The following is a 12,640-nucleotide window of genomic DNA, read 5'->3' on the forward strand; positions in this document are numbered from 1 at the left end:
GTCTGAGCGCTGGTCTTTCTAAAAATATTTTTTTTCCATCGTTAGATATCAATAACGCCATAAAACGACGAGAAATGACTCGTTATATCAGACTTCATTGCATTTTCATCGGCGTTACAAGCAAGGTTCATTAGCATTATTCTCTATGGAGGATCAGCCCAGACCACCAATTATTGATGTTATAACCGAGGTGTCATTACAACCGAGTTTGACTGTATTTAATTAAATACTTACTCAAGACAGTCACTTCATACTCCATCGAATAAAGCGTCTCCACTGTAGCACTGTCCTTGATCTCGCATTGGTATATACCATTGTCCGAGTCGTACTTTGCACGAGCTATGACCAGATCGTACCTGCCTTCGTGTGGAGCAAAGTCCACGTGGTAATTGAGACCCAGGGCCTTGCCATTGACTGCCCTCACGTCCGATTTCTGGCCGGCTTTCAGGTGCCAAAAATACATTACATCGTTCGACGTCTTCACTGGATGGAAAGCGCAGTGCAACCTTATACTCTGGCCCTCAACGACGTCACGTGATTCGGACAGCTGGCCTTTGGCATAACAGAATACTACGAAAGAAAGAAAAAAACATATAATAAGCACAATTAATCACTTTAACAGTAAATGTAACGCTGCTCAATGAAGAAAAAAAAAAGTTTAAGTTGTCAAGGAAATTTTTATACTCTGGTGTTGGGGGTTTTGTCGAATTGGTTCTAGTTTTTGAGATAATGCGCACTCTCAACATTGCAATGTAGTCTGCAATCACTAATTTTTGCGTCGAGTCTTTAATTTTAATTTTTTTATTTATTTCCCTATTTTATTCCCTCATTTATATCATCATCAGACATCAGCGGTCTATATCTCAGTGGTTCCCAAATACTTTTCATCGTGGACCACCCACCCCCGAGGAAAAATTGGTGTCAGCCGTGGATTCCTACATTATACTCCCCAAACTACAGCTATCTTTCCAGCGAAAATGTTCTCAAACAATGGAGGACATCCTCCGTAAATTGTGATGCGATAGCAATGCTATCGACAGGACTGCAAAAGAACTAAAACAGCGTTCCATACTTCTATCGAGAAATGTCACCAAAAGTGCAGTTTTTGTCAAAAACCATAGCAATATTACTGTAAAGTAGTACAGTAGAAGTACAGTTAGAAGGCCGTGGATCCCTAGGGGTTCAAGCACCCACGATTGGGAACCGTTGGTCTACAGAGCGATTCAAAAAAGATGGGAAAAACTTTAAGAGGTGATAGTACACACCAACACAAACAGTTGTCATCAAAGAATGCATGGTTTAACATGAAACACAAACGTGCCCGAAACGGCCTCTCCGCGAACGTTAAAATGGCATTTCTGTTGAAATTTATTTGGAGAAAAAAGAACACCATGCATGCAAATGTAACCTGGAGAAGAAGACGAGACCGTATGGAAATCTGCGTCACAGTGAATAAAAGGCACGGACGCCAGCCCTGTAAAGTTATTCTAGAGTGCAACCGTTTTAACAATTGTAACGTACGGGATAATGGCACACTTTAGTAATACTGAATCCGCGCCTTTTATTCACCGTGATAAAGGTTCCTTCTCCTTCTCCAGATGTTTCTCCCGATGAATTTTAACAGGAATGCTGTTTCAACGTTTGCGAAGCGGCCGTTTCGAGACACGACAGCGCGTTTGCGTTCCATGTTAGACCATGCATTCTTTGATGAAAATTGTTTGATTTGATGTCACCTCTATCAAAGTTTTTCCCATCTTTTCTGAATCACCCTGTATATGTCTATATGTATCCGGATACACCCATGCTTCGGGAACGCTTCGATATCTCTCCGAGATGGAGAGCGGAGCGTGTCCGGTTGTCAAAGGTCTATATGTATTGATGTTAAGGTTATTATTGATTTGCATTTCGCACAACTTAAATGTGATTTGTATGCTGCTTTTTTGTATTGCTATTTGAACTAATTTTCACTTTATCCCAAAAACTAGAGCCAATCTGACAGAACAAATGCCAGATTCAGCTCCTCCAAAAAACACTGAAATATCTTCAGCAATAAAATTAGTGTAATTATGACACGCATGCTTTTATCTCAAGTCACACACACACAGAGCACCTTTCATTACTGTTCTTCACACAAAAGACTACCTCATTCATAAGGTTATCTAATATTCATTTTCACGGTGAAAGACAAACGTAATTCATTGAGAAACATTGTGTATACATTTTTAACAGCTTCAAAAGATAACATTATCATGGGAAGAAACGCGATCCGAAGCATTTAAGATACCCTCCGAAATCCAAAAATAAAGACCCCAAAAGAATTACTCTATCTCCTTAAAAAATCTCATTTTTTTTAAACCCCTTATATGACATCCACATACTCATTCCGCCATTCTGTACAATCTCATTATATTATCAATATATATAATTCAAAACTAAAAGTTACATCTTTTTTTAAAATATCAAAGCGAAGGAATTCACTTTCTTCAGAAGAGAAGAAAGAAGTATTCGCTTCTCTTTGAAGATGTTGGTCGTATGTTATAACAGAAATACAATTTTTTTTTTTTTTTCCCTGTCACATTTCATTCAGTGGAATCCGAAAGCTAGGAAACAAATTTAGAATCTGTTACAAGCGAGGAAAAAAACATATAGAAAGAAATCTTCAGGGCGATAAGCCAAATGACGAAGAAGGCGTTTGTTCAACGAACCCAAGCATCCATTTTGCGCCTTTTCTCAATGTTTCTTATATAGGTACCGAGTAATTCATCTCTTTGAAGACAAGGCAAAAAAAAAAATTAGCTGGAATTCTGCCACATCTGCATCACTTCCTCTCTCTTCGTGAAATTATAGATATGCGTGTATATAAGAAAGCTGTAGGAGAGTATTTAGTTATGGAGGAGGATACACATTAACCCTCTCTCACTCTCCCTCTTATAATAGTTTTAGGGCATTATGTTACATAAGCCCAGAAAAGTTCATTAGTCGTATCTCTCTCTTCCTGCAGTAATTTTTTATATATTTTTTATATATGCCATCATCGTCTTCTTCCTTTAAGAGAGAGAAACATTTCAACCCTTTCCACAACACTTCGGAATACTTTCAGAGGTATCTTCACACACCATAGGTTTCGTATGACAAATGTGTCTCATAAAAAAAGAAACGCGTCCAAGATATAAATAGATTTTAATAACGTTGTTCTTATTTGGATGTTTTGAAGGATCTATCATACCGCTTCTGTGAGAGATAGGGGAATCAAAAATATTCAGAAAATGAAAATCATGAAAATTCAGATCGAATGCAAGAAATAATTCCAGAATTGATGAAAAATTGGAATATAAATGAAAGAAATACTTTTAGAATTTGTGGAAGTTTCCGGAATTCCAGAGTTGATGGAAATTCAGAATCTTTCTAAATGAAAATGCAGAGTTCCAGAATTATTTCTTTCTAAATGGAAAATGTGTGCATATTTGCAGAATTGATGAAAATTCAGAATTTGTGAAAGAAATTATTGTTACCGTAAATGTGGGGGGAAGGGGGCCGACGAAACGCGGGGTCCGGTGCCACCCACTAAGTGAGGCTCTGCATACCGAAATAACTATTTTACGGTAACCCGAGGAAGTCTGCTGAGATGTTCAGTCTCAATTTTATCGTAATCGGTAGTATTGTGAATATTTTTTTCACAATTTTGATCAGAAATTTTACTTTACAGGAAACCGTCTAGACCTTTTTCTATAGGGGGGGGGGGGGCGCTTATTAACGGTTATTAATAAGAGTTCGGATTATATGTGAATGCATATGATATTGCATATTCTAACACTTTTTATAGTTTGTGCATATAAATGTATAAAACCGTCAAAATTCTACTGCACAAGCGGATATTTTTAGCTCTTTTTTTAATCGCATTGTACTAATGTTTTGAAGATTATTTTTATCTTCTTATTCTTCAAATTTAATCGAGTTTCTTCAATTTTTGTCAAGAAAATATTTCACCATTTCAGGGCATATTTTTGCACATCCATAAATACGTGTTTTCTGTATTTCCTGCGCATGTTTCTTTAGTTTTAGAGCATATTTTTCTTTTCTCTTGTGATAGATATTTTCACTCATAAAAGAACCACTTCAAAGCATAAATAGGCACGCACATCAATATCTTCAGCTCGCCGCGACGCACACTTTGCAAAACACTATTCTACGGATGGACCATGATATTTTACATTTTACTATACAGACATCGTGCCATCTATTATTTCAGTTGGTTTCTGTCCCTTAAATATTTTTTGTGCGAAATCAATCATTCTTCAAAAATCATGTAAAAAAAAAAGCCACATAGACGAGGGTTTTTTATCTCCGAAAGTTTTCGAAAAAGAGCTTGAAGTTACTAAAAAAACAATTTATTATAAAATGAACCTCAATATAACGGTACAACGACTCTCAATATAACGGTAAATCCCCCTACAGCGATATTTATTCGAGTCTTGTTTGGAAATGGCTATACTCTAATGTCAAACTGCTGCCTCTCGATAGAACGATAATACCTCTACAACGACATTTTTCTTAGTCCGCAGAATATCGTTATATCGAGATTTCAGTGTACTTTGAAGAATACGGGTGAATTTTTAATGCACATTCCCTTAAGTAAAAACGTAAGCATCTTTTAGGACATAATATCATACGAGAATCGCCTATAAATAGCGCAATTGCGTCTTGCATCGTTTGCCGCTAGCCCATAGGTATTAGCATGAAGCAACCTTCAAAAACGCCATATAAATTTCATAAGTCCTAAAAAACATCCTTATATATAGAAAAAAAACACGATGTCTGATAATGCAACTTTAATCGCTGATCATCTATGCAACCAACATCATATTATAAGCCTATGGGTAGGATAATGGCGCACCCATCCATCGGTTGTATAGAAGGTCTTACGAAATCCTCCTCTTCCCAAGGGTCATTAAAGGATCAGAGAAGAAGACTCATGATATAAACGCATTCATATTTCATAAAACGTTGCCATCAGGCAAACAACAAACTTGACCGCACCATGTATGAAAATCCTACTCGGTATGATAGAGTAGAAGGTAAAAAGAAATGATTCGACAGTCAGTACCCACCAGGTGGACCTCGGGTTACAGACGAAACCAGCAGAGGGTCAGAGCCCAGCCATTGCTAAAGAATCAATCTATCTTCAAGGTAAAAAAAAAAAAACCTCAAAGAAATGAATACTTATATATATACGCGTAATGTGTCTTCTTCTTCTTCCTTCTTATAAAGTTTGGCAGCAGCTGTGTTAGCATTTGAGCTTTAGGGTAAACAATTTTAGCTGTGGAACCGGCTTGTTTGGATTGGGTCTCTCTCTGTATACTAGTCCTTTTCCAACTTATTATATTATATGCGATCTCTTTTCTTTTGCGTTGCAGAGTCTGGTCTTTCTCTGTTCAGGAAGTAAAAAAGGTCTTTTCTTATAAGACGTTTGGTAACATTTTCCGACATCAAGTTGCAAAAAAAAAAACACAAGCCCCTTCGGCGAAGCCAGACTCGTTCGTGTTGGTATTTAATTTTCTTGGCCTTGGCCGTGAGATTTTTTTCAAATATTGGTTGCTTAGAAGGAATGGCTGCAGTCGACACTGACAAACAACCGAGGCAAGCATTTCGATTTAGGATTTCTAAATTTTTTGAGTGCTTGGAGCAGGGGAAGAGGTCTTCAGAACGGTTTCCTATCCGCAAGTCATGTTTATTATCAACATCAGAAGAGCACTCGTATGCCAATCCACATATGCTTTAACCGGGACTTGGCAAATCCCAGGCACCAGGGCGATTAGGAAATCGGTATTGACGCCAAAAATATTCTATATGTGATTGCTAAATTAGAGTCCAAAGATGACGCAAAATTTGCTGAATTCATTACATAACTTCTTCTCATGTTGACGCAATAGAGTCTCGGTGAGAAGACCAAAAAAAAAATTATTCAGGAATGTTTTTCTTGAGCGGAAACCATGAGAAATTTGGCTGGCCCTTATAAATATTTTTCGATTTGTCAACCCCTGGCTTAAACTGAGAGGAACACAAAGGGACTACTGGAATGCGAGTTGAGTGGGATGGTTTTGTTGGGAGTTTGGACCAAAACGTCTAAAGTATGAAACCTATTACAATTTTTTGGGCACTTTTGGGTAAGGCGGTTCTCGCTCGAGTAATGAGTTGAAGTGAAAGACAGATACCTGTTATAGACCAGGGTTTCCAGTGGCTTTATTCATCAAATCGATCAAATATAAGGCGTCAGCTAAATTTGTTGTGAGCCAAACGTGGTTTTTCCCCCAAGAAAACCGTCCTTATAAATAAAATCACTAATAATCCCGGATCCTAATAATTTTGGGACTTGACGGTCCCTTTCTTTGTTAGAAGACAAGGACACATTATTATGGAATCAAAAAATTTTGGATCATCGTTACACTCCAATTTAGCAATCACAGATGCAAAATCTAAGGCGTCAATACCTATTTTCTAGTCACCATTGTGACCTGGCGCCTGGAATTCGTCACGCCCTGGGCTAATCGACTTAAAAAAAACTGCAGCTAAAAAACTTGGTTAGTTAACTTGGTGAAATGTGACACACACACAAATACTTTCAATTCGTCGTTGTTTAGCTAATTGCACCCTTTATTTACACGCCAAATGAAACATTTCGTCATGATTCGGTGGCATGGCAATCGATGGTAGCAATAATGCAAAAAATTTATAAAATGTCTTCCACCATTGAAAATATTGAATAGATCTGCGCACACACTGTTTTATAGATAGACCACTATTTATTGTCACCCCCCATATCAAATTATGCCACGGATTTCCGCTGTTGATGAACATTGCGTCAAATCACATCGGAATGTTTCATCAATTGAATACATACAGTCGAACCCTTATTTAACGAATCATGGAAAACCGACATTTTCATGTTTCAAATAAAAAAAATTGTGTATAGGTTGGATTAACACCAATATAAGCATAGAAACAAAATATCAAAGTTTGTAATATTGGGGGGGGGGGGTGGGGGGGGCTTCTGTACATAAAATTCGTCAAATGATAAGTGTCACCAACATCACAAAGCACCGAGTGGATTCGATTTTTTTTTTTTGAACGATTTGGCTTCCGAGTTCCTAGAATTTTTCAAAACTCAGCTGGAACCCTATATTCCTGGTATAATTAAAAACTGATTCCTCCAGCGAGAAAATACAACCATAGAAACTGAATTATGTACATCGATCTACATTATATAATTATGGACAGGGATTTCGAAAACAATGAAGGTGTATCATTACCCGTGGTGGAAGCCATTCAGTCCTTAACCGCAGTTCCATTCTGAAGATCAAAATGGGGGGTTCAACTGCTTTAGTAGCAATAATTAGGCCGAAAACCGAGGATTCCCCGGTCTTGGAAAGGATTTTCTCGTCCCTAACTCAAAATTACTATGATATTGTTCCATTTACAAGCCAAATTTCTGGGATTGTCCAAAAAAAAACCATGATGATAATCAATGTCGGTCCCTCCCATCGACATTGTATTGGACAAATCCGCAACGACATTGCGGTTTCCGGAACAAAAGTTATAGGTTCCATCTTATGCCATCCATGAAGTTTTAGAGACTTGTGGTTAATAGGAAAAGATTCCTGAACGTATATAAACTGTGTGAAGCACGCAATTGTATTCGTGGTTACGTCCAAATAGTGAATCTACTTACACACACACACACCTTATTGCAACGGCTTGACAAATATGATTATGACTAATTATGCAAATCAAGTTTTCTTAGCAAATTCTGTGCCCTTTGATCGAGTAGTCATCGGAGAATTCTGCTTGCGGTCAGTTGCGGTCATACCGGAGCTGATACGATTTGCATATACGTATATAAGAATTTAATATACTATCTCTCCAGCCGGGGAGTATAGTGATGCGAGTATAGAGTGCATATGGTGATGAATCTTAGGTGGGCTGGTAATTATTGTCAGTAGAGAGTGAGGGAGGGATGCGTAATCTCTCAGGGTATCTTACGTCACTTGAAGTGAAATACAGTATGACCTAGTAAAGTGACCACCTACGCATTCTGACCACCCAGCTGAAGCAAACGCGAAGTCTTAACAAATACAGTCCTGATATAAATAATGATGGATCCGTTTTTATACCCAGATTTTTGTGCACCGTCCGTTTTCCGCAGATCCAGATTTTGTCTGGACAGACCCCCGGTAAGGTTGTACTGTATTTTTAGAGTCTCTTTCTTGTCCCATCCAACCTCAAAACATTTCTTTTTAAAGTATCCCACTAAAAGATTTACCACTCTGCGCAGCACCTGCGCATTCTTGTATCAGGGCTAGACTAATCATAAAAAAAATTAGGCACCTGCAAAATTCCATAGGTGCCAAGCATCTTTTTTTATCGACAAAATTTGTCAAAAACAGTGTATTTTTTTTACTTGTCTGGAACTTACGGAACCCTTTCTATATGCTAACAAACACACTAATATAATTTCCGATAATTTTGTGCTGTCCTAGGCCATCTACGGCCTACACTACTACAACTTGTGATATCGAACGCACGCGGACGGACGGCTACCAACGGAACTTTGGTTATCGATTCCAGACGTGCTACAATATCAATTTAGACTTCGATTCATATAGACCACGATTTATATTTTTTCATATTTTGTTGATTTATACGCTTGCAGTCGGACTTTTTGGTCTGTTTTATACAAATTTATATAGATATATACATATACATGTACTCATTTAATAAAATTTAGATGCACACCTATATATCTTTCGGGAACGCTTCGATATCTCCTTGAGATGGGATGCGGGATGCGTCCGGTCCTGCAATGTTCAATGTCCCAAGCCATTAATTCAGTTGTAGGAGTAAGGACATAGAAAAAAAATTAAGTACCAATGTGTTGTCAATCTTTTTTAGTCACCATATCGTCCTAGCGCCTGGGATTTGTCAATTCATGTCTTAAAAATGCCATGCGCTAATAAAAACCAAGCAGGTATAGATTTAAAACATGAAGACATCTTCAAATTCAACATCACGAGTACGCCTTATCAGGTGAACACGAATCAGCTCCACGAAATACCGTGCCAAAGACCACAAAAACATCTCTGCTCACAACTGAAAACTATGTAAGTCAAAAAAGAGTGCCTGCGCCTGATATGCATGTAAAACACGAGAAAAATCCTTTGCAATCCAATATTAGAAAGGAACTTTTTTCAAGCTTTCAAATTGTTCATGGCGGTAGGGGGGGGGGGGGGGGGGGCGTTCAAAAACATGCACACCTAAATATGTTTTCTTGCATATATTTATTGAGGTTGATTGATTACACGTTAGGTAAATTTCACCTCAATAAACTCGGTAAATTTTTTTTTCTTTTATAAAAACACAATCTATATTCGAAGGACATGCTTCCATTCACCAGAATCAGGGTGAACCAGTTTGTTAACGAATCTTTGTGCACACGTTTATTTCCTCTCCGTATCAGACATACCAAGGTTGTTGTTCAAGAGCTTCAACAAGAGACGTATTAAGACGCACCAGATACGGGAGGAAAAAAGACTGACACAAATTTTACTGAATTTAAAAAAAAAGATAGAAATAAATAATAATAATAAACCGGAAGGAGAAGAGATTTTCGAAATTACATGGACGTGGAGTAATATCGGTCACACACACACATCAAGAACCAACCAGTTCGGTGATTATGCAATGAATGCCGAAAATGAAAGAGATTCGTGGATGTCAACTCACAACCGCAGTTACCATCGATGTGAAAGTTGATGACGGAATTATAGTCGATGGGAACTGTCCAGAATGCGTCAACTAGGGCAGTGTTTCTCAACCGCCGGGTCGCAGTGCAATACTGGGCCCTAATAAGTGCCGTCTTACGGCATGGGCCCACCCGGGCACGGCCCGGGGGCCTCAAGAGAAAAGGAGCCTCACAAAAATAAGACTTGGTTTAAATTTTCAAGAATTTGCCAGGTAAGGCCGCAGAAATATCACTCGGCTTGGGGGCCCATGATTCTCTTAAGACGGCCCTGGCCCTAACACTAGTCACACCAGGCCGAGAGTGTGTGATTCGCAGTTTCATTTTTTCCATTCATTTCTCGTTAGTTGTGTGTATGAACGGGCCTTTCACTTACGCAAAAGCAATTTACCGGGCCGCGGGTGTACAAAGGTTTGAGAACCACTGGAACTAGGGTGACCACATTTCAATAAGCCAATAACCCGGACACGTCCAGGAAATTCGTGCCGTATTTTGGAGACTTTCCCACAAATATAGTCTCGTTCTTACTGCAAAATTATATTGTACTAAAAGTAGAAATACCCGGCGCTGCCCGGATTTATCTCTAAATAGAGTGTTCCAAAAGAGTGGGAGAAATTTTAAAAGATGGTGTGAAACAGACTTTTTTTTTTCATGGGATACAAATAAAACATAAAAGCGCTAGAGGGCGTAGTTAGCATGAATTTTATGTTATTGGGAGCCCTGGATGTGATGGGAGGGGGTATCTCCATATAACGTGAATGGAACTATGACAAGTACATATATAGAAAAAAATCAATTTATGTATCGCTGTTCCGGTACAGCTGGGACGGGCTCTTTAAACCGGGACGTCTGGTTTACGTAGAAAACCAAGCGATACCGTTTAGGGTAGTGTCGCATACAGTTTCCATCGATGACAGAAATATTTATACCGGTTCGTGACTATAATAACTTGATGATTCACCGGCGGCTGAAGGAAAAGGAAAAAAAAAAGCAAAGCAATTTACTCATTAAATAACATTGTCCTCTTGCATGTGCCGCGATGCAATTTGAGAGACAATGGCGCCCCCTACTATTCTAAGAAATTAGTTGCATACGGATATGTATTAAAAAATAAATAAAATGCGAGAGGTCCCTCTCCACAGTGACTAACTAGCGTAGTCCCTCTCCCCACCTCATCCTGGACCGGTTGAAGGTCGGCAATTTTTCTGTGCAACTAGACGGCGTGAGAAAAAATGGTCGGTGGCAAGGGACAAGGGGTCCTTACACACACAACGACACAAAAACCAACGGAAACGCCGCACTGAGGTTGAACAACAGCGTGTAGAAGGGAAAAAAAAGATGCTACGAGAAGATATCTATCTATCTTTTTCTATCGACGCTTTTTAGTTCTATACTGAAGCACGCACACACCCCAGCATGGAAAAAAGAGAAGAAAATGGCCATTGCAAAAGCTGATCGTTTCTCAAGCCAAAGGAGTTTTGTTCTACGAGTCATGGGCCATCGACGGTGCGTGACGTCACAGACACACACATACACACTTTCCCAATATCATCAAGACGGCAGTTGTCTTCGGAGGAGATGAACCCACCACCTACCATCCATCCTTCGATTGTCTTTTGCCCTCACAGATTGCCACTGGTCAGCTGAGGTGGAGGTAAGGGATCTGGGCATGTCAAAGGACGCCCTTTTTGGCGGGAAACAACACAAAACTTGGCAACTTCACGGTCAAGATCCTTCACCATTTTCTATTTCAATACTAAAAAAAGAAAAAATTATAATAGAAACGATGTGTTGATGGACATGCTTCAAGAAATATCCGGACGTGTCTGCGAAATGGAATACGGGACAAAACATGAGAATCCACCCACTCTTCACACTCGAAATACATTGACAAACAAAAAAACAAATGCAACACTTGTACAAAACAGAATCACCGAGGCTATCAACCGTGCATACGGTACAGAATACTCTCTTCCTGTTTCCACACAACAACGATTCCCCGGGATGGATTATCAACGCCTTGTTCGAAACGAACATCGTCTCCATCCCTAAGATAAGACTGGCTCAACAAGCCATGAAAACGAACAAAACATTCATCACGCCTTCGGTTGCAGGCTGTCAATTAAAATACGCGCGACGTCCACGTATTTCTCCAGTTTCAGACACACCAAAGTCGCATTTCTCAACCAGGGTTCTCTTAACCCAGTGGTTCTCAAACTTTTGCCACCCCGCGGCCCCCTTCATCTGCGGCTCTTCCACTATAGTTTGATAGATATTTTCTCATATTAAAAAAACCACTTCAAAGGATAAATGGGCATACAAATCAATATCTCCAGCTCGCCGCGACGCACACTTTGAGACACTACCTTAAAACCAGGGACGTAGCCAGAAATTTCGTTCGGGGGGGGGGGGGGAGACCAAAGTGACAGAAAAATGGATCTGGCCATCTTTTTCCCTTTTTTCGGTCATTTTCTCACATTTCGGGGGGGACCAGACCCCCAAGTCCCCCCCCCTGGCTACGCCCTTGCTTAAAACCCCGTTAGAGTATAGAAAATTCCCCGAATGCACAGGGAGAAATATAAGGCTAAACAGTTATACAAGTTAAGTTATGTAGTAATGTGTTATAGAGAGGATTGATATATTACTTCAAGGATTATGTAGATCAGAGGGTCTCCAACGTTTCAATTCGGGTGGTATGGTTACGAGACTGTTTCACGGAACTCAAGCAAACTTGCTACATAGTTCCCTCCACTGCAAAACACCAGGAAAGATCCTCCGGAACACCGTTTGTCCAGTTGCTATACTCTAGTCCAGGGGTGTATTTAACCTTTTTCCTAATCGCGAGCA

At 39.3% G+C, this 12,640-nt stretch overlaps 1 protein-coding gene across 1 annotated transcript in view; it reads right to left on the bottom strand.

Moving 5' to 3' along the window:
• LOC149087005 (cell adhesion molecule Dscam1-like) overlaps nucleotides 1–12,640 on the bottom strand; it is an 84,029-nt gene that overhangs the window by 15,297 nt on the left and 56,092 nt on the right. The window contains exon 2 of the mRNA XM_089231223.1: nucleotides 235–570. Within this exon, the coding sequence (XP_089087349.1) occupies nucleotides 235–570 (336 nt within the window). The remainder of the gene's footprint in view (nucleotides 1–234; nucleotides 571–12,640) is intronic.

This window comes from Pholcus phalangioides, unplaced genomic scaffold, assembly GCF_987345545.1.
Source record: "Pholcus phalangioides strain wild (caught in Gottingen) unplaced genomic scaffold, Ppha-v1.0 ptg000004l_1, whole genome shotgun sequence".
Lineage (NCBI taxonomy): Eukaryota > Metazoa > Arthropoda > Arachnida > Araneae > Pholcidae > Pholcus > Pholcus phalangioides.